A 19,820-nucleotide genomic window follows, 5' to 3' on the forward strand; every position below is an offset into this window, starting at 1 on the left:
CACACCTACTTGTCGGTAATCCGAGCCACCTGTCTGAGGCTGGATATCAGGGAGTTGGGCCTTCTCTCGAGGCATTGGTGAGTATCATAGTATGTGTCAAATAATTATTAATATCATAATTGATTTCCTTTCAGTCAACTATAGCCTAATATATCTGATTTTTTGTTCTGGTGGTTCGAGTTGGGAGGTCATATCACTTGGCTGAGGACGCCCTTTTCAGACGTGATGGATAGCTTAGTCTGTAGGCCCTTGTAGAGATCCGAGAGTTATTGTACGAGGGGATCCAGCATGCCCATCGGGTAGATCGTCTGCATTTTGGGGACTATGGTGTACACAGTGCAGCAACTGCTCTAGACACATCAGTCCCGTCCACGTCAGTGCCTCCCACTTCAACGCCAGCCACAGCAGGTCGTTGGACTTCAGTCACCCCACCGCATGATACCCCATACATTTCTCCAAATTCCCCACACGTACATCCTACCCAGCATGCTGACCCTGATTGAACACCGCCCCGGTTCATGCATGATATTGTTACCCCACCCACCCAGTTACCACCTGCTTTTCTGGGGACTACTTCGGCCGCGCCCATAAGTACACATGATGCAGTTCTCACTGACATCTCCCACGTTGACAATGAGGCCCATATTGAGCCCCCCCAAAGCGCGAGGGAGAGGCCGAGGTTATGGTCGTAGGGGACGTCGCGATCGAGGTCGGGGTGCTGGCAGAGGCAGAGGTCAAGGTCCAGCTGCAGATCGTGATACAGTTGCACCAGATGAGGGAGTTTCACAGCTCACAGCAGTATCCGATCTTCAGGCAGAGACAAGATCAGGGGCAGCAGATGCAGGAGAGGGGGGGTCACACTCACAGGCTCCACAGGCAGTCAGTGGAGGGCCATATGTAGGGGAGGAAGTGCCAGATATTCAGAGAGTCTACCGCAGGAGACCGAGGAGGGAGGTCCATGGTCGAGGTTGTGGGACTGGGGGCAGGTTAGGGCATTAGCGGTTGTGATATGGACTGTATAGTTTTTTTTTTTTTGTAGTAGTAGTAGTAGTAGTAATTGTTATAGTTTTTGTAAATCAAACTTGTACAGTTGATGTAAATGTGTCATACTTATTTATTCGCAATTATAATTTCACAATTTTTTATTCTTACTTATTTTGATGAATCACACAAATCCTTTCACATCTCTACCTCTCTCTCATTCTCCGTAGTCTCTGCATTATTTATAGTAATTTACGTTTTTTCCTCAATTTTACAAATTGAGACATCAATTTATAAAATTTAAGTTCAAATAAATTTTAAGAATTAAATTATAAATCCTAAACCCTAAAATAAAAATAAATAAGGTAGTGTTTGGTAACGTTTACGTTTTTGGTTTATGTTTACAAAAAAATTATTTTATGATTTTTGTTTATTTTTAGAAAAACATAAATTACAAACGCGTTTGGTTTGAACAAAATGTTTAAACAACCCATAAAAACATAAAATAAAAAATATGTTTGTTCAGGCCTAAAAACAATTGAAATATCTCCCTTCATTGATAAGTCGTGGATAAGCATTACAAATCCATTACAACATAAATGGTTTGGTCATTCATCCAAACAATTTCATTCATTATCATCATCATTTGACATCTCAATATCAGATTCATACATAACATCCATGCTCCAGGCGAAGTACTGGTGTGCATCATCCATTAACTCATCTTCGGCACGCTCATTTGCGGTCTTCATTAGTGAGGACCTTTGCAAACTTTGGGTCATGCGATTAACTTCGTCGCGGATACGATGCAATGCCCTTTGCAACAACTGTGGAGTGTCAGTTGGCATACGCATGGCTAACCGCCGAGGAAATTTAATATTAACTTCACGACATAACTCAACGAGAACATTTGCTCGAGTTATGCAAAATTCCCACTCAGCTCTCATGGTATTGACGGTGGCAAGTGAGTAACGCAAATTTGGATTTAATGGGTATTGAAATTCATCTCCATCTGCAACCCAATAGCGACCCATTGCTAAATATAGATCAACCACCATATATCTCATGATGATATCGCTCGAAATAGCTGTAAAACGTTTGTTGTGGTATGATGCGATATTTATACCATATATACACATGGTAGCTGTATGTATGAAATTATTGTAAACAACTATGACAACTATGCATCACAGTTATCACGTCAACTTTGATGACCTGAACAACTATGCATCAACTTGATAGGAGTTGTCACTTTGACTTTTATGAATTGCATAATTTATTGTTATTTCAAAACAAAAAGTAAAAAAATTGTGAAAAAATATTTCAAAAAATTAATAAATACATAAAAATACAAAAAAAAAAAAAAATGTACTGAATGCTTATATTTTTTTTAATAGTTTTGGTATTTAGTGAATTTTTAAAAGATTTTGTTTACAATTTTTTTACTTTTTAAGTGTATTTATGTTAGGTGTGTCTAAAAAGTAAAAAAATTGCTTAAAATATTAAAAAAATTCAGTAAAAACAATAAATAAAAAAAACACGAAAATTAAGAAAGTAGAATTTTCTGAAAAATCTTTTCTGAAAAATGAAAACAAGTAAGCTGATCAACCGACTAAATGTCTGAATTAGTCAAATTTCTCTGTCTAAAATTTTTTTAAAAAAATAAATGTGAAATTATAATTTAAAAATCCAAAACAAAGTCCACGCCCGTGAAATTGGGTAAAATGTATTTGACAAATATAACTGAACACAGCCTCAATTTTGACTACAATATTGCATTGAAATATACTTACAATTTCAAGTACTAAAATATTTTAATTGATTATAATATTTTGTCTCAACCAATTTATGAGCATTTCCTGTTCGATCACATGCATGCCACTGACCTTATACAGTGCATTCGGCTGCCAGGACTCCACTTTTGTCAAGTCATGAACGAATCAAAGGCCTGTAGCATCGGCTGTTGTGCCGCAGATGGTGTCAGTCTGGCTACATTATTAAATGTAACTTTACCTTCTTTCAAAGGGAAGTTGAAAATTAAGAGGTTGTTTGGGATGATCTAAATAAGTGTATTTTTTGTCTTTTTACAATATTTTTCTACAATATATTTTTCTACCCATTGTTCAAACCACTTTTTCTACAAAATTTTTTACTTTTATGTATTTATTAATTTGTTGAAATATTTTTTCACAAATTTTTTTACTTTTTAGGTGTATTGAAATATTTATTAATTTATTGTTATTTTGTTCTGACACCCCCTCAAAATTTGTATGAATTGCATAATTCACATAGGCACAGTAGGTAGGTATGTGACTTTGTGCAGCGATGCAGTGATATATCTGACTTTGTGCAGTGATATAGTGATGCATGTGACTTTGTGCAGTGATGCAGTGATGCATGTCACTTTATGCAGTGATGCAGTAATGCATGTGACTTTCTGACTTTGCGATGCTTGTATACGTTGTGACTTTTTTCCTCACATTACGTGATGCATGTGACTTTGTGCAGCACAACTTACATGCTTTGTTTTTTCCTCACATTTCAGAATTCATCTAAGTCACATTAATACGACTGTGAAAAGAAGCAGAAAATGCATAACAATGAAAATGGGATAACTGTAAAGTTCATTAAGTGAAAATAAGATAAAATATAGGCTGCAAAGTTCCAATCGTGTTTACATATCAGGTGACCATTTTATTATTTTGGTAAAAAAAACAACGATAGTTTTGTAGGTCGAAGTGAGTTGGACGGTTGTGTATTTACTTGTACTCTGTTTCATAGTTGTTTATGAACAATATTACTTTAAAACAAAGAAAATTAAAGCCGTTGTTTCATTTTATGATTTCATTTATAATTTTTTTAAAACACCTATGTGTACTGAAATCGTCAATTTCAAGTGACTACTTACTGTATTACAAAAGTAAGCATGAAAAAATAGTTTCATGTGGCGATGTGACAACTCACTGCATTTTGTTTTATTTGACAACTCACTGCTCGAATATGAAGGGATTGCATTGTGATCCTCTGGCCTACAATTATGATTTTATCTGACAACCACATCCGTGACTACATCACAGGTACACAAAGTCACGGGTACTCAAAATTGCATGAACTAAATAACATAAAATAATATCACGTGTATCACTTCTTCCATAATGTCCCAGCATGCATTATTGTCACCAGATCATCTCTAGTTAACCCCCACTATGATGTCTATAAATACCCTAGTATGATGTTTGTTGAAGTCATAACAATAGTAATATATCTACAATTACTATTATTATTAATTTTTTTATTTTATGAACAATGTCTTCAAGAGGTGCAGGAAGTTCACGCCGGCAAAGAAATCCGAAAATGTGGCTGCTACCTCCATTTACCTATGACTACAAGAGCGAAAAGTACTCGAGTCCGAAGGATTATTATTCTGGTATCCGAGCAGAATGGGCGCTCAGGGTAACGGAGCAAGAAGGATTGTTTAATGATCTACGTAACTTTGGGGCACCGGTACCTCATCATCGTTCATTGACCATGGCTAGACGAAATATGAGTGACCATGAAAAAACAATTAGCAGAATTAAGAAGGAAAACAACAGAATGTTGATGCGGAGATGTCGACATTTCATGCTTCAGCTAGCCATCGAAATAGCAAAAGCAAGCAACAAAGATTTGACAGTGACTGAGCGAAATTATGTCTTAATCAATGAAAAATATCTCTCTGACTACTACATGTCAGATGGGGAATGAGAAATCAAACACCGTTATCTTTCATATATGTTTGTATGTATGTTGTGTCGTATCTTTGTTACTGGAGTGTAAGACAATATTATTGTTCATCTAACGTACGGATGTATTTCAAGTATTTGTTTTATGAACCTGAAGTTTATAAAATAACTACATTTATAACTACACATTTATTAGTTCATGACTTTCTTTATTGAATTGCAATGAGTTAATGAATGTTCTGGATTAATGAATGGATTAATGTATGTTGAATTATGTGAATACTTAAAACACATAAAACAGAACAGGTAGCTCGGTGAAAAGCTTCCCTTAACTGGGGCTCGTGAACTAAGGATCAATTTACAAAGAATTTCAATCTCCATCAGAAAAGAAGAAAGAGTCACCTTCCAATTCCTGGAAGTCCAGTAAAAATGATGACTCTGGTAACGATTGAGGGGTTGACAGAAAACTAAACTCGGTGAAACGAACTACCGCCTTCAATAACACATAAAACAGAACAGATAGGTTGGTGAAAAGCTTCCCTTGACTGGGGCTCGTGAAATAGGGATCCTCTACGTAAAGAATTTCAATCTCCATCAGGAAAGAAGAAAGAGTCGCATTTCAATTCCTGGAAGTCCAGTAAAAATGATGACTCTGGTAAGGAATAGGGGGGTTGACAGAAAACTAAATTTCGGGGGCTGGACAAACAAGCTCAAAGCCAAGTAGTAGGTCCAGTTGGGGGACTAATAAAATTCAGACAAACGAACTACCGCCTTTAATAACACATAAAACAGAACAGGTAGGTCGGTGAAAAGCTTACCTTAACTGGGGCTCATGAAATAGGGATCCTCTACGTAAAAAATTTCAATCTCCATCAAGAAAGAAGAAAGAGTCACCTTTCAATTCCTGGAAGTCCAGTAAAAATGATGACTCTGGTAAGGAATGGGGGGTTAACAGAAAACTAAACTTCGGGGGCTGGACAAACAAGCTCAAAGCCAAGTGGTTGGTCCAGTTGGGGGACTAATAAAGTTCAGACAAACGAACTACCGCTTTCAATAACACATAAAACAGAACAGGTAGCTCGGTGAAAAGCTGCCCTTAACTGGGCCTCGTCAAATAGGGATCCTCTACATAAAGAATTTCAATTTCCATCAGGAAAGAAGAAAGAGTCACCTTCCAATTCTTGTAAGTCCAGTACAAATGATGACTCTGGTAAGGAATGGGGGGTTGACAGAAAACTAAACTTCGGGGGCTGGACAAACAAGCTCAAAGCCAAGTGGTTGGTCCAGTTGGGGGACTAAGTTTAAAACCCAATTGGTTTTACTTGATTTGGTTGGGATGAATCACTATTTACAATTAATTATACCCAAACAGATTGTTTTCTGCACCTTTTTAAAGAAATTGACGATTCTCTTAGTATAGAAACTAGAATTGTAACCAGTTCTAATGACGCTGATTTGTTATTTTTCGGATTTATACCCAAAGAGAACAACACTTCCAAAATTACTGTGTAACACCAGTTTTCTAGACAAATTTGAATGCACCAGTTTTCTGGACAGATTTGAATGCACCATGATATTCACAAACATTGGTGGCCAAGTACTCCTACATAACCCACGTTTCACTCACAAGATCAACCATTATTTTAAAGTTGATTTCAAAAGTTGAGATTGTAAATGTTTCCTAAAATATTACAAATTGAATATTCAAAATTTGATTTTAAAATAATTCCAAATGACAACAAAAATTCAAATAGTCATACTTTTCAATGAAATACAAATAGTAGGTCGTAACAACGAATAATGCATAGCTAAGTGAAACACAACATTGCCTACAGAAGTTTCATTTTTTCACATATTGAGTAGTCAAATCGTAGAGAGACTTGTCAGTATATGCAGATGGATTCTGAAGTCATGTGACCTGGTGCACAGGCTTTGATTTTCTCGATATTTTGCTCGATTATTTGATATACAGTGACAACTCATCTTTTATTGATATATGTGGGATTCTCAATTCAGAAAGTCACATGGCAACAGTGAATTCACTGATTTACCTTACAATGAGCATGCCCTTATTTTGTCCGTATATGCAGATGGATTGTCAAGTCATGTGACTTGGTGCACAGGCTTTGGTTTTCTCGATTTTTTGCTCGATTTTTTTATTACAGTGACAACTCATCTCTTATTGATATATGTGGGATTCTCAATTCAGAAAGTCACATGGCAATAGTGAATTCACTGATTTACCTTACAGTGAGCATGCCCTTATTTTGTCCGTATATGCAGATGGATTGTCAAGTCATGTGACTTGGTGCACAGGCTTTGGTTTTCTCAATTTTTTGCTCGATTTTTTTATTCCAGTGACAACTCATCTCTTATTGATATATGTGGGATTTTCAATTCAGAAAGTCACATGGTAACAGTGAATTCACTGATTTACCTTACAGTGACCATGCCCTTATTTTGTCCGTATATGCAGATGAATTGTGAAGTCATGTGACTTGGTGCACAGGCTTTGGTTTTCTCGATTTTTTGCTCGATTTTTTTATTACAGTGACAACTCATCTCTTATTGATATATGTGGGATTCTCAATTCAGAAAGTCACATGGCAACAGTGAATTCACTGATTTACCTTACAGTGACCATGCCCTTATTTTGTCCGTATATGCAGATGGATTGTGAAGTCATGTGACTTGGTGCACAGACTTTAGTTTTCTCGATTTTTTGCTCAATTTTTTTATTACAGTGACAACTCATCTCTTATTGATATATGTGGGATTCTCAATTCAGAAAGCCACATGGCAACAGTGAATTCACTGATTTACCTTACAGTGAGCATGCCCTTATTTTGTCCGTATATGCAGATAGATTGTCAAGTCATGTGACTTGGTGCACAGGCTTTGGTTTTCTCGATTTTTTGCTCAATTTTTTAATTACAGTGACAACTCATCTCTTATTGATATATGTGGGATTCTCAATTCATAAAGTCACATGACAACAGTGAATTCACTGATTTACCTTACATTGAGCATATCCTTATTTTGTCCGTATATGCAGATGGATTGTCAAGTCACGTGACTTGGTACACAGTATTTGCTTTTCTTTGTTTTTTCAATCTAGTGACAACTCATACCTTGTTCATATATGTGGGATTGTCATGCAGAGGCATCTTTCTAAAGCCGTTCATAACCAACTATATAAACGACTAAAGGTGAAGACACAACCTTACAACTCATTTCGCCCTACAAAATTATCATTCATTTGTTTTAAAAAATTAGCATGGCTACACGATTCATGGGAGAGAGTGGGAATCGCAGAGGTGGTAGGAACTTGCAAAGGGGTGGCAGTTCACGATGAGGAGAGGGAAGGGGCCGTGGCGATGCTGAAGACGATTCATGGGAGGGAGTGGGAATACCTGTTTTAGATTATGCTTGTGGTTATCGTGATAGGTTTGGGAAGTGACATTTTTTGATGCCCAAGTATTATCCAGTTCAAGGAGATTCATGTATAGAGCCATCTGACAATCAAACAGGATATGGTTTATCTGACGCTGCTCGTCTCAAGTGGCCCGCACTATTTATAGAGCGGGTACAGCTGGAAACCTTAAGTCGGAAAAATCAACTTAAGGTGCCAAAAGCACGTTCTGTTGAGATCCAAAAGGAAGATCCTGATAATGTTGATCGACTATGTGAAAGACGACAACGTGAGATTTCTCAAATGCGCTGTAGGTTAACCCGCGATATGCAGCTATACATAGTTAAGAAGGATGCCCAGAAGAACAAATCAGAACCAAATGTTGCGGCTATCAAGGGTATCATGGAGGATCCTGAATTTGTCTCTGACGCTGAGCTTTCGGATTATTCAGACTCTGAGCCACCTGCTGATTTAAGCGCAACTTAGGTGTTAATGTCTACACTTCGGCAATATTAGGTCATGCATTAATATGTAATGTCTGTGTTAGACTAAGTATAACTGTTATGTTATGTTTATGTTTATGTATTGTGTCTGTCAAATGTTGCGGCTATTAATATGCAATATTTGGTCATGAATTAGGTGCTTGTCTGTCTAACTGTTATGTTTATGTATTGTGTGTTCAGTTCAGGGTATCCAGGATGTATGTAATGTGTGTTCAGTTCATGGTGTCCAGAATGTATTTTTGTGGGAGACTTATGTCTGTACTACCTATGTAACTAAAAACTATTACATTTGCAAGTTCAGTTATGTTGTTTTCATGCCTGTATGAGTATTTAGTAAATTAGTGATTTCGTATATTATGTATTAAGTTTTATTACAAAAATGTGGATAAAATTTATTTTAGGAGCTCTCACGGTGGCCTTCGTCTTCTTGGCCTACTCCGTGGTGCTCTTCGCGTCTCACCCTTCGTCGTTGCTCGTCGAACTACACAGTGTGTGGGTGTGCTTCGGACTGTAGAGCATGCATGTCACCTTCTAACCCAAAACAAAGACGAAAGAAATTTTTTTATTTTTTTAATGAAAACGGATACAAAATGGTTTTACTAAACTGGTTTTCTGAATTACATTCTCACCTTGTAACCCAAAACAAAGACAAAAGAAAAAAAAAATTTACATGAAAACGGCTTTAGTAAAGCAAAAAAATATATATTAATTACATTATCACCTTCTAACCCAAAACAAACACAAAACAATAAACAAAAAAAATTTACATGAAAACGGCTTTAGTAAAGACAAAAAAAAATTCTGAATTACACTTTCTAAACCAAAACAAAGACAAAAAAGAAAAAAAAAATTTAACATGAGAACGGCTTCAGTAAAGCCAAAAAAAATATATGAATTGCATTATCACCAAAACAATGACAACAGGAAAAAAATAATAATAAAAAAAAAATAAAAAAAAATTTACAAAAAAAAATTAAATATAATTTAAATGAACAGTGAAATCGTGGTTTCAATCCATTCTTACTATGATAAACAGTGAAAGCATGAATTTTGTAAATGAACATGATTGGCTTAATAAAATCTAAATGAACATGATTTTAAAATTATATATATGAAAAATATTATGTAAAATTAATATATGAAAAGAGGCTTTTCCCATAAAAATTTAAATGATATATAAATTGGCTTAATTCCCAAATGTTTAGTAATTAGTTAAAAATATTATGTAAAATTAATATATAAAGAAGAAGCTTTTCTCATATGATGTAACACAAATTAATATATGAAAAGAAAAAAATTTTCCCATATTATGTAAAATTTCTGAATTACACCTTCTAAACCAAAAAAAAATTCAACATGACAATGACTTTAGTAAAGCAAAAAAATTTATGAATTACATTATCACAAAAACAATGAAAACAGGAAAAAAAACAAAATATTAAAAAATAAATAAATAAATGAACAGTGAAAGCGTGGTTTCAATCCACGCTTATATTTATCAACAATGAAAGCACGATTTAAAATAACATTTTCTTCAGGGAAAAAAAAATTATATGCAGAATGAAAGCGCGATTTCAAATAGCGTTTTCGAATGCAAAGTGAAAGCGCGATTTCAAATAGCGTTTTCTGTATAAAAAAATTTTATGTTGAAAGCTTGATTTGCAACCACGCTTTCTTAATTAAAAGCGTGATTTTCAATAGTGCTTTCACTATTCATCACATTTTGAATTCCAAACAGTGAAAGCGCGATTTGTAATAGCGCTTTAGCCTAGTTTGGAAATTCCATACAAACTATGCCTAATTTGGAAATTAAAATACAAAACAGGCTTAATATGGAAAAAAAACTCCCCAAATTAGCAGTCCTGAATCAAACTTTATTTAGCAGAGTAACCTCCAGCAGTGTGGTGTTGGGATCAACCAAGAATTGATGATCTCCTAAAAATAACCTTATACATGCGCAACATCTGAAGTTATTCAATCAAAGCACAATAACATCACATCCCAAAACTTTTATACGCTTTCATGATTCATGATTCATTTAAGATGTTATCCACAAAAGGGGGAAAAAAGTGTTGCATAAAAAAAGTAATTCATCAATTAAATTTTACAAGAGAGATAATAAGTTAGCTTCTTAGATACCACTCTCAACTCAATGTTCAAATCCTTTCACCTTCACTTGAACCCCTGATCACCTGCTGCTAACCGATTGCGCATACGCCACTGGTCACGCAGAAAATTATACTATAGTAGCTGTTGAACACAGTAAACCAAGCTACCAAAACGCAATCCTTGCTGTCTATCAGGCTCCTGCCCCGTTACTTAGCTGGAGTGTCATTTTTATGTTCATAGCAGCTAATTCTGCAGCCAAGTATCTAAAGACATAGGGCATTGCAACCGTCTCCATTCCCTTGCTTGTCTGGCAAGCAGTACAGAAAACCTTTTTCGGGGCCCTACCAGGTGGGAGCCCGCCAATCTCACGCACTGCTCGCTTCTGTGGTTGATGGATGAGTGATGTTGTGAGGATGCTTCCACAAAGGGAACACACATCGGCAATGTGATGATCAGAACATGTATGTAGCCTGTCATGCAATAAATATGCAGCCCCATGAGCAAGGAGAGAATCTCGTTCCATTTCTCCAAAACGTATACCCCCGCCACGCTTCCTTCCTTTAATAGGCTGTCTTGTAAGCTGGTCCACAGTTCCGGTGGACCGAACCTGTAGATCAAAATGAGGGCAAATTTAATTAGAGAATCCATCATTTTCCTCCCTCATTAACCGGTGATTAGAGGACATGTAAATGTAAACCAAGAACACAGCTCCCATAAAAGCTACAAAAACAACGACAATATTAATTGATTAACAAATAAGTTAAGAAAGATGAACACTTCCAAGGAGAAAGCGTGTCATCTTGGATACCCATGTTACACACCGACACTCTTAGACACTCCTACATGCAAATGTGACACTTCTTCAACTTGGCTTAATTAAAAAATAAAATTTATAATATCACACACCTCATCAACACTTACTAAACCCACCAATACCTCCATTATAACAATGCTCTGCATTCTTTAAAACACAACTTATACACTCGAAGTATGATTTGAAACATTCATAAGAATAATACATCATGTATATTGCAACGTTCTATAATTGTTTGCATTGTTTAGAATGTTATTGTTACGTGAATGATAACTTGATGTTTAAGTCATGAAAAATAACTTCTGAAGTAATTAGTGTTATATTATATTTTTTTTATTATCTTTGAATAAATTATTCAAACATAATAAATTTAAAGAAATATAAAAAAATTTAATGTGTTCCAAGCGTGTCATGTCTGCATTTTTTGAAAATTGGCATATTAGCATGTCTGTTTCGTATGCTACTTATAGCTTGTATAGCTAATAAAAATTTCAAAAGAACACCAATCTGCCTGCCACTAAGGGAAAATATTTGCACTTGCATAAAATAATAATCAGCAATAGGTCCAAATTTCTGACTTCATTGTTGGTTGACAATTCATAATATACAGAACGTTGAAGGGAAAAAAAAACACACCACACAGATTATTGACACACAGAGGCCAGCAAAGACCATTACAATAGATAGTAAAAGAAGAATTAATGGAGAAGGTTTTGACGGATTTAAATGGAGAATTAAATACTTAATGGGAAGATAATCTAATGTTCAATTCAAAATACATGATCAGAAATAAAACAGATGTAAAATTATTACCAACTAAAAAATCGGATGCATATTTATCAATGATTGTTAGGAAGTCCATACCTGAAATTTGTCTGAAACCATATGTCGAAGACGCTGATAATAAACAGGCCCAATAAAAATCTCGCAAGTTAATTCGGTCCCATAAACTCCACTATACAATACTTCTAAACCATGGTAATTAAAACCACGTTCAGCTAACATGGAACCAAGTTCTTTAACAAGTGAACTGGATTCAGATTCTGACTCTCCCCCAGCCTTCTTTACCGAGCTAGAAAACGGTGTCGCATCCACAAATTTTCCATGTAAGCAACCTCCCTAGGACAGGACAAACAGTAAGCACTAAAGACATTTTCTGTATCTATGCGCTATTAATGGAAAAGCATGATAAGAGACCGACACCCATGTGTGTGAGCTGCATCTGCATGTTATTTCAAAATTTTGACTTAGATTGCCCTCATACAAACCAGTCAACCTCTCTTTCGTTTTTTTTGTTTTTCCCAAAAAAGGGCAAGTTAAACCAGTAGTCCTTATAGTTTGTCTCTTGTGCCGATTTAGTTCTTGTAGTTCTAATTGCATCAATTTTAACCTTAAATATTTTACATTGTGTCAATTTAGTCCAATTGACAATGCCCTATAAGAAATTAGATTAAAATCAAGGAGAAAAATAGTCCGTTCACACTCATTAAAGTGATTGTGGGGTTGGTGTTCAATTTGAAATGGTTCATATCCTTTTTAACGGACTTTTTTTTTTTTTTTTTGATTTATGTCCAATTTCTTAATGAATGTTATCAATTGGATAAATTGACATAATATGAAAAAATTAAGAGGCAAAATTAATACAATTGGAGCTACAAGGACCAAATTGACATGAGATAAATTATACAACTTATGAAGCACGAACACATCAAAATAGGTGTTGTAGTGGTGTTAGACACATATGTGGTGTGTCCCTATATTTAATTAATTTGTTGTTTTCAGGGGAGACATTGGAGACACGCCAACTAGTTTTTTTCACCTCTTCTTTAGTGCTTTTGATGGATGTTAGATGTGAAATGTTTATTACTTTTTGCTTAGATTTAAATAATTAATAGATCATTCATAAAAAAAAATAAACGATAAGAGTTAAACTTGAGTGGAGTTTTTTTAATACTGAATCTATTTTAATTTTGATTGTTTATGGATGTAATATTAATATACATAACAAATATATATATATATTATTTTATTGTTGTATACCCACTATGTTCGTGTCCCCAATTCGATGAACCCATAACAACCCCTGATTGGGTGAGCTAGCACATTTGATTGTACGGCGTGAAATCCATCTAGACCCAAAATATCTAGCTGTTTAACTGGCCATCTGATGCAGGACAATTAGGTACAACAGCAAATCTAGGGGACAACTAGGGTTTGTTTAGGGTAATAAGTAGGTAAGAGTTGAAGCATGAAAAGATGGGATTTTGGCACTGTTTAGGGGTGTGAACAGTAACTCATGAATAGTAAACTAAAACGGAAAAGAAGAAGAAAGAAGAGTAGAGGATAGGTCTAGGCATCGCACCTAGATCCCTTAGGCATCACACCTAGGGTTAGGGTTGCATCACACAAATCCAAAGAGGCTTCAAAGCTCTCAAAATTCTATACAAAATCAACTCTCTTAAATTACAAGTATTAAATGGCTTTATCATCACTTCTCTTAATTTAGACTTTCTTGAGCTTCTTATACTCTACATCACCATCTAACCCTAGTCAGCCACAATGCCATAAAGAGTATTAAAAATGATTAAGCTTCCATAATCCGTAGTGTTAATGTGAAAAGCCTTAGCATCTAGACTTCACATCTAGAGCAAGTTGTAAAAGTGTTACTATTATTATTTGCCTACTAAATGTATAAAATGTAGAGAAATTACATACATGATAAAAGTACACAATTAAAGGTGTATGCCCTCAAACGTATTGAAAAGACCGATAAAGGCAAATGGATTCATGTGTTAAAATTAGCCACAAAATTCCTTGTATCCTTACTTGGAGAATCTAACTTAGTATCTATGCCTACAGGACAACAACCACCCATCCAAGGGAACTTCCCTTTCAGGATTAAGCCTCAATCAACTATGTATAACAATCAAAGCCATTGGTGCCTTGACCTTGGTATTGTCAACAAAAGACATAACAAGGTACTCTCATTAGCTTTTCAACAGCTCAATAATAATCCTTTGAATTGTAAATAGACCGCCACCTGCATATACTCTTACGCATAGCAGATAACTACATACAGTAGGCCTCTATCTGTCCTTACACACAATACCCCAAAGGAACCCTACATACATCTTTGGGATTTCTCCCACTGTAACTTCTCTTTCACTTCCACCCTCTCTCATTGGAGACAGTTCTCACCCTATTCATCTCTCCGCACTCCCGCACCATCTTATGTGTTCACAATCCCATCACTCGCTGACACCAATCAACCTATCCTTCAAAAGGCAATAAGCCTAGGTCACATCAAAGTACATATTAAATTTCTTTTAAAAAAAAGAACCCTTTAAAGAAGCTCACAAAATTACGCTAAACCATTGCGCATAAGTATATAATGAGGTTTCAACAATGTATTCATGAGACAAACAAATTTAAAGTTAGTGAAATAGCATTTTTCTCTATTTTATTTTCTAACTACTAATTTATTATCACCAAACAAATACAATAAAATACAAATGAAGCAACTAGGAATGATGCATATTGATAGTACCTTTGCAGCAATAGATTCCAAAAGCATTGCAATTGTCATCCTTGAAGGAAATGCATGTGGATTGATAATAAGGTCAGGTCGCATTCCTGTAACTCCTGAAAATGGCATATCAATATCTGCCCACAACTGTGAGCAAACACCTTTTTGTCCATGCCTACTGCTAAATTTATCACCAATTATAGGATTTCTGGACCGTCGAAGACGTATGTTGACCTGCTCAAGAAAAAAATTAATTAAACCACATAGGTGCATACTGTCAATTATATGAACCATACCAAAGCATTTTGCACAATTAACTTTCATACTTTAACTTATAAAATTCTAGACATTTACAATTCTTTAGTGTAATGTTGACAAATGATGTCAAACAATTGCCATCTAGTTACCAAACAACATCCTGAGGAAAGAATGTCAATACTTTACTAGATAGGATGCTAATCAAAAGCATCTCACAAAACTATCTTATGCTCTTTCATATGTTAGCCATGTAAGTGCTAACTTCATGTCAAGTCCTGAATATCCTCTAATTGCTAGACAAAGTTGACATATTTACCTTCAACTATTTATAGCTATATTTTCCAAAGCAAGCCTGAACAGAACAGATGAATTTTTTGCATTGACACACACACATAGAAGTAAATATATACATGCAAAGGAAGTTTGATCCAGATTTGTTTGTCTTGTTAGATTTTTTAGATGATTTTACAGTTTAGGGGGTGGTAGGTTCTCTTGGTAGTTCTGTATTCGTTGCATCTTCTTGATGCTCTTTCAATAAAGCTTGTTTATTTATCAAAAATATATATATACATGCAAAGTATACACTTGTTAACATTCATCCTTATAGATCGACCACAAGATTGTTAATAAGATTATTGTATACTCATGAAAAAGTTTCTTTTGCTTAACTTAAAAAAGAATATGTCATTTATATGGATTCTAAATAGGTGGATAGGTCCTTGAGAATTTTTCCTTATAGAAACTCAAGCCCAAAAAAAAAAAAGAGTCAAACATAAAATTACTTTTCTACAATTTTTAGAGCCCTTTTTTCTTTTAATCACATCCTAAACTTTTTGTTCTAATTATAACTTTTTTATTTTCAATATCCCCAAATTCATACTTTCAAATTTGGTTTAATTTTTAAAAATAAAAAATTGTATTATTCCTTTACCAAAATTCAAGATTCACACATCTGCTCACTTTTGTTTCTTGCTTGACAAACTAGATGCTCACATCAAGAGTTTAAAGGGGATGAAATATATTTAGTTAAGGAATATTTTAGTCATTAAGATAAGTAGGGTGTGCTCTTTAATTATGCATATAAATAAGTGGGTTATGTGATTAAGATAATATACATTTTTTTGCCTCATATCTTAAAGTTAGTTCTATAGTATAATAGGCTAAGAGACAACTATAGCACATAGAAAACAAATCAATCTTCGATAACCACCCAAAAGCCAACCGAATCTTAACTATCTGATTAGGTAATCAATTTTTCACCATTGAAACGACCAGGTAATCGCCAAGTTCATCAAAATCTACGATGGGAAACAATATCAAGCAATTAAAAAAATGGTCATCGCATGAAACATATTGGAAATATTAGTCATAAATGTTCCAACTATTACAAAGTTGGGTAAGTCTGAAGAAGCCATGTTTTATCAAAGCTAACAATTTAAGTAAAGGACACAACAATTCCTAGTGGGAAGATATGAACAATATGGATCACTTAATAAAAGGCCAATAGTGACCAAAGTTGTCCCCATGTATGAGTTTGAAAAAGGAAAAACCTACGGGGGCAGCTACTTAAACCCAAACATTCAAACTGTAAAAAAAGAAGAGGTACAATGACTAATTTTCTCTCTTGCCAGTGTTTTGAGGCTCTGTCTCCCTCAGTGTTTTTTCTTTTCCTTCTACCCCCCCCCCCCCCCCCCTTCAACCATCTATCTCTCTGTGGTCCTGTGTCTTTATTCATTTTGACCACATAGTTGCTTGATTTTCTGCAATTAGGCATTCCTTTTGGACAAGTAATTAGGCATTTGGTTGGATATTTCACAGCAATTTTTTTTTTTTCATTTGATGGGTATAACTATGCTGGTTTAATTTTTTCACTTCTGTTTCTTGGGTTTTGCTGCAACTTGCAATTTTTATTTTTATTTTTTCAGTATTTTCTTTTTCTTGTAAGCTAGCTAGAATGTAATTTTTTTTTTTTTTTTTGGGGGGGGGGGGGGGGGAGGGGATAAATAAGCTAGCTGGAATGCAGTATGTACCTTAACCTGCAATTTACTTTACTGAATCAGGATGTTCATTACTTTCTGGTTATGCATTTTAGGTATCAGGATCAACAACCCATGATTTAAATTTTCTATTTTTATTCACTTCAAGGTAGGCCAGGTGGATATTTTTTCTTCACTTATATTCATAACTCAATATCATTTTTTATTATATGACATATATGTACAAGTTTACAATTGCAACATCCATATATTGCAAATATACATTGTTATTTGATTTATATGGAATTCGATCCAACATAGACATTATTTCAGCAAGCCCCGTGTCCCATCCTGGGTCCTGCTCCTGATGTCCAGGAGACATCAGTGCTTTAGTGCACTGTGCACCTTAAGCCTCATCCTAGGAACCAGCCCTGGTGGCATTAATACTAGCCTTTCTAGTTATTTAACTTGATCTCTATTATTTCCCAACTCTTCTACTTATGTATCAATAATTGAAGAAATATAAAGATTTAGAAGGAATAGATCTTTTGCTTTACACCTTGTCAAGATACTTTTATCTTTAAAAACACCAATATGAAAACAGGTACACTTCCGTAAAACGTCTGATAAATATATGTCTTCAGGCTTACCATGAATTGATAATCACATTTAAAAATAAAAATAAGGACAATGATATTTGTTGCTGGATGTATTTCACCTCTTACGTGCATTCATATAATAAATACCATGTGTGTAAGAATCACCATATTTAGAAAAAGTGAATAGTGAATACTAACAATTGCCCTTGGCGCATGATTAACGTTGGAAAATGTGTAAAAAGCATATTAAAATATGTGAAAAGTGAATAAATATTTATAAAAGTGTATGGGAATAAATGAAATGTGTATTGAAGTTTTAAATTGTCTTTATTTGACTCTTAATCAATGCCCTAAGGGCGGTGGTTAGCAAGAACCTTTAAAAAATAATGGGGCCCACCATAAAACATGGGAAGCCATACATTAGGTGAAGAGTTTAGGCGAAATATTCTGGTCATATATGGCTGCCCTCTAATAATAAATGTTTGAAGTAAAGTGTAAAACTGCACAAACTATCTACCATTAAATTGGTATTAATCCCTGTTAGTTCCAGATTATCAATTATCTTATGGTACAAACAAACTTGCACAACAGTTTTTCACTGAATTCATAGAAAAAAATTCCATGTCCATATACAAAATATTTTAAAATTCATGCATGAATAGCAGATATCAGAGCAAATCTTAAGATGGCAAGGAACAAAAACATCAAGATCCAAATATTATAATGCTGATTGGATGCATGACAATTATAATCCTGCAACAATAATAATACGACCCACTTACCTTCTGCAGATTCCTTTTGCTCTTCGCATCAACAGCAACATAATCAACAACAACAGGTTCCAAACCCTTTAATTTGGTAGTTTTTGTAGTACTTGTTACCTCATTATAGACACTACAATATGGATCATTTGGGTTTATTTTCTGAAAATTAGAAATCAGAGTTGGTTACTGTAGTAAAAATGACCATTAAAAAAACACTAATATATAGAAGGCTAACCTGCCCAACGTAAGGAAGTCCATCAGAATCAATCAAAGAATGCACTGACTTATCAAGATTGCTTCTTCTAAATATTCTCTGAGAACGATCTGACCTGCCACCTCGTTGGGCCAAGTCAAAAGTTTCTGTCTGCGAAAAAACAGCTCATAAAAATCATTAAAAAAAAAAAAAAGCCACAATTTTAATCAAATACCAACCAAAAATCCTAAATTTAATGGATGTCCTCAAAAATAAATAAATAAATAAAAATCAAACAAAAAATAAATTATTATGACCTTTAGTTATGGATGAGTTGATGAGAAATATTCAAGATGATATGCCATGGTATATACTTTTTGCAGATGATACCGTGTTAGTAGATGAGACTAGAGAAGTAGTTAACATTAAGTTGGAGACTTGGAAAAAAACACTTGAATTTAAAAGATTTAAGATAAGTAGAATTAAGACCGAATACATGGAGTGCAATTTTAGTAATAGTAGGAATGAAAACAGAGAAGAAGTGAAGATTGAAAACCAAGAACTACCTAAGAGTAAATATTTTCGTTATTTAAGCTCGATTATCACAATGGTTGGGCAGATTAGAGCAGATGTGGTCCATAGAATTAAAGTTGGCTTAAGTGGAAGAGTGCGTTTGGGATACTATGTGATAAATGAATACCCACTAGACTAAAAAGAAAGTTCTATAAAACGGCTATTAGACTAGCAATGTTATATGGGGCGGAATGTTGAGCAACTAAGAAACAACATGCAGATGAGTGTTAGTGAGATAAAGATGCTAAGGTGGATGTGTGGTAAGACTAGAAAAGATAGAGTTAGGAACGAGTATATTCGTAAATGGGTAGGACTAGCACCGATAGAAGATAAGTTGAGAAAGAATAAGTTGAGATGGTTTGGTCATATATAACGAAGACCAACAAAGGC

The 19,820-nt window shown here is 34.7% G+C and overlaps 1 protein-coding gene across 2 annotated transcripts in view; it reads right to left on the bottom strand.

Moving 5' to 3' along the window:
* Positions 1-10,617: 10,617 nt before the first annotated feature.
* Positions 10,618-19,820, bottom strand: part of NRPA2 (nuclear RNA polymerase A2) — a 54,427-nt gene continuing 45,224 nt past the window's right edge. For both annotated transcript variants that reach the window (XM_082867034.1, XM_082867033.1), the window contains exons 23-27: positions 18,900-19,028; positions 18,683-18,823; positions 15,089-15,301; positions 12,406-12,660; positions 10,618-11,334 (exon numbers count right to left, since the gene is read on the bottom strand). In XM_082867034.1, coding sequence (XP_082723160.1) covers positions 10,918-11,334; positions 12,406-12,660; positions 15,089-15,301; positions 18,683-18,823; positions 18,900-19,028 — 1,155 coding nt within the window. In that variant the 3' untranslated portion in view covers positions 10,618-10,917. The remainder of the gene's footprint in view (positions 11,335-12,405; positions 12,661-15,088; positions 15,302-18,682; positions 18,824-18,899; positions 19,029-19,820) is intronic.

This window comes from Camellia sinensis, chromosome 4 (assembly GCF_055761805.1).
Source record: "Camellia sinensis isolate YWXY chromosome 4, ASM5576180v1, whole genome shotgun sequence".
NCBI lineage: Eukaryota > Viridiplantae > Streptophyta > Magnoliopsida > Ericales > Theaceae > Camellia > Camellia sinensis.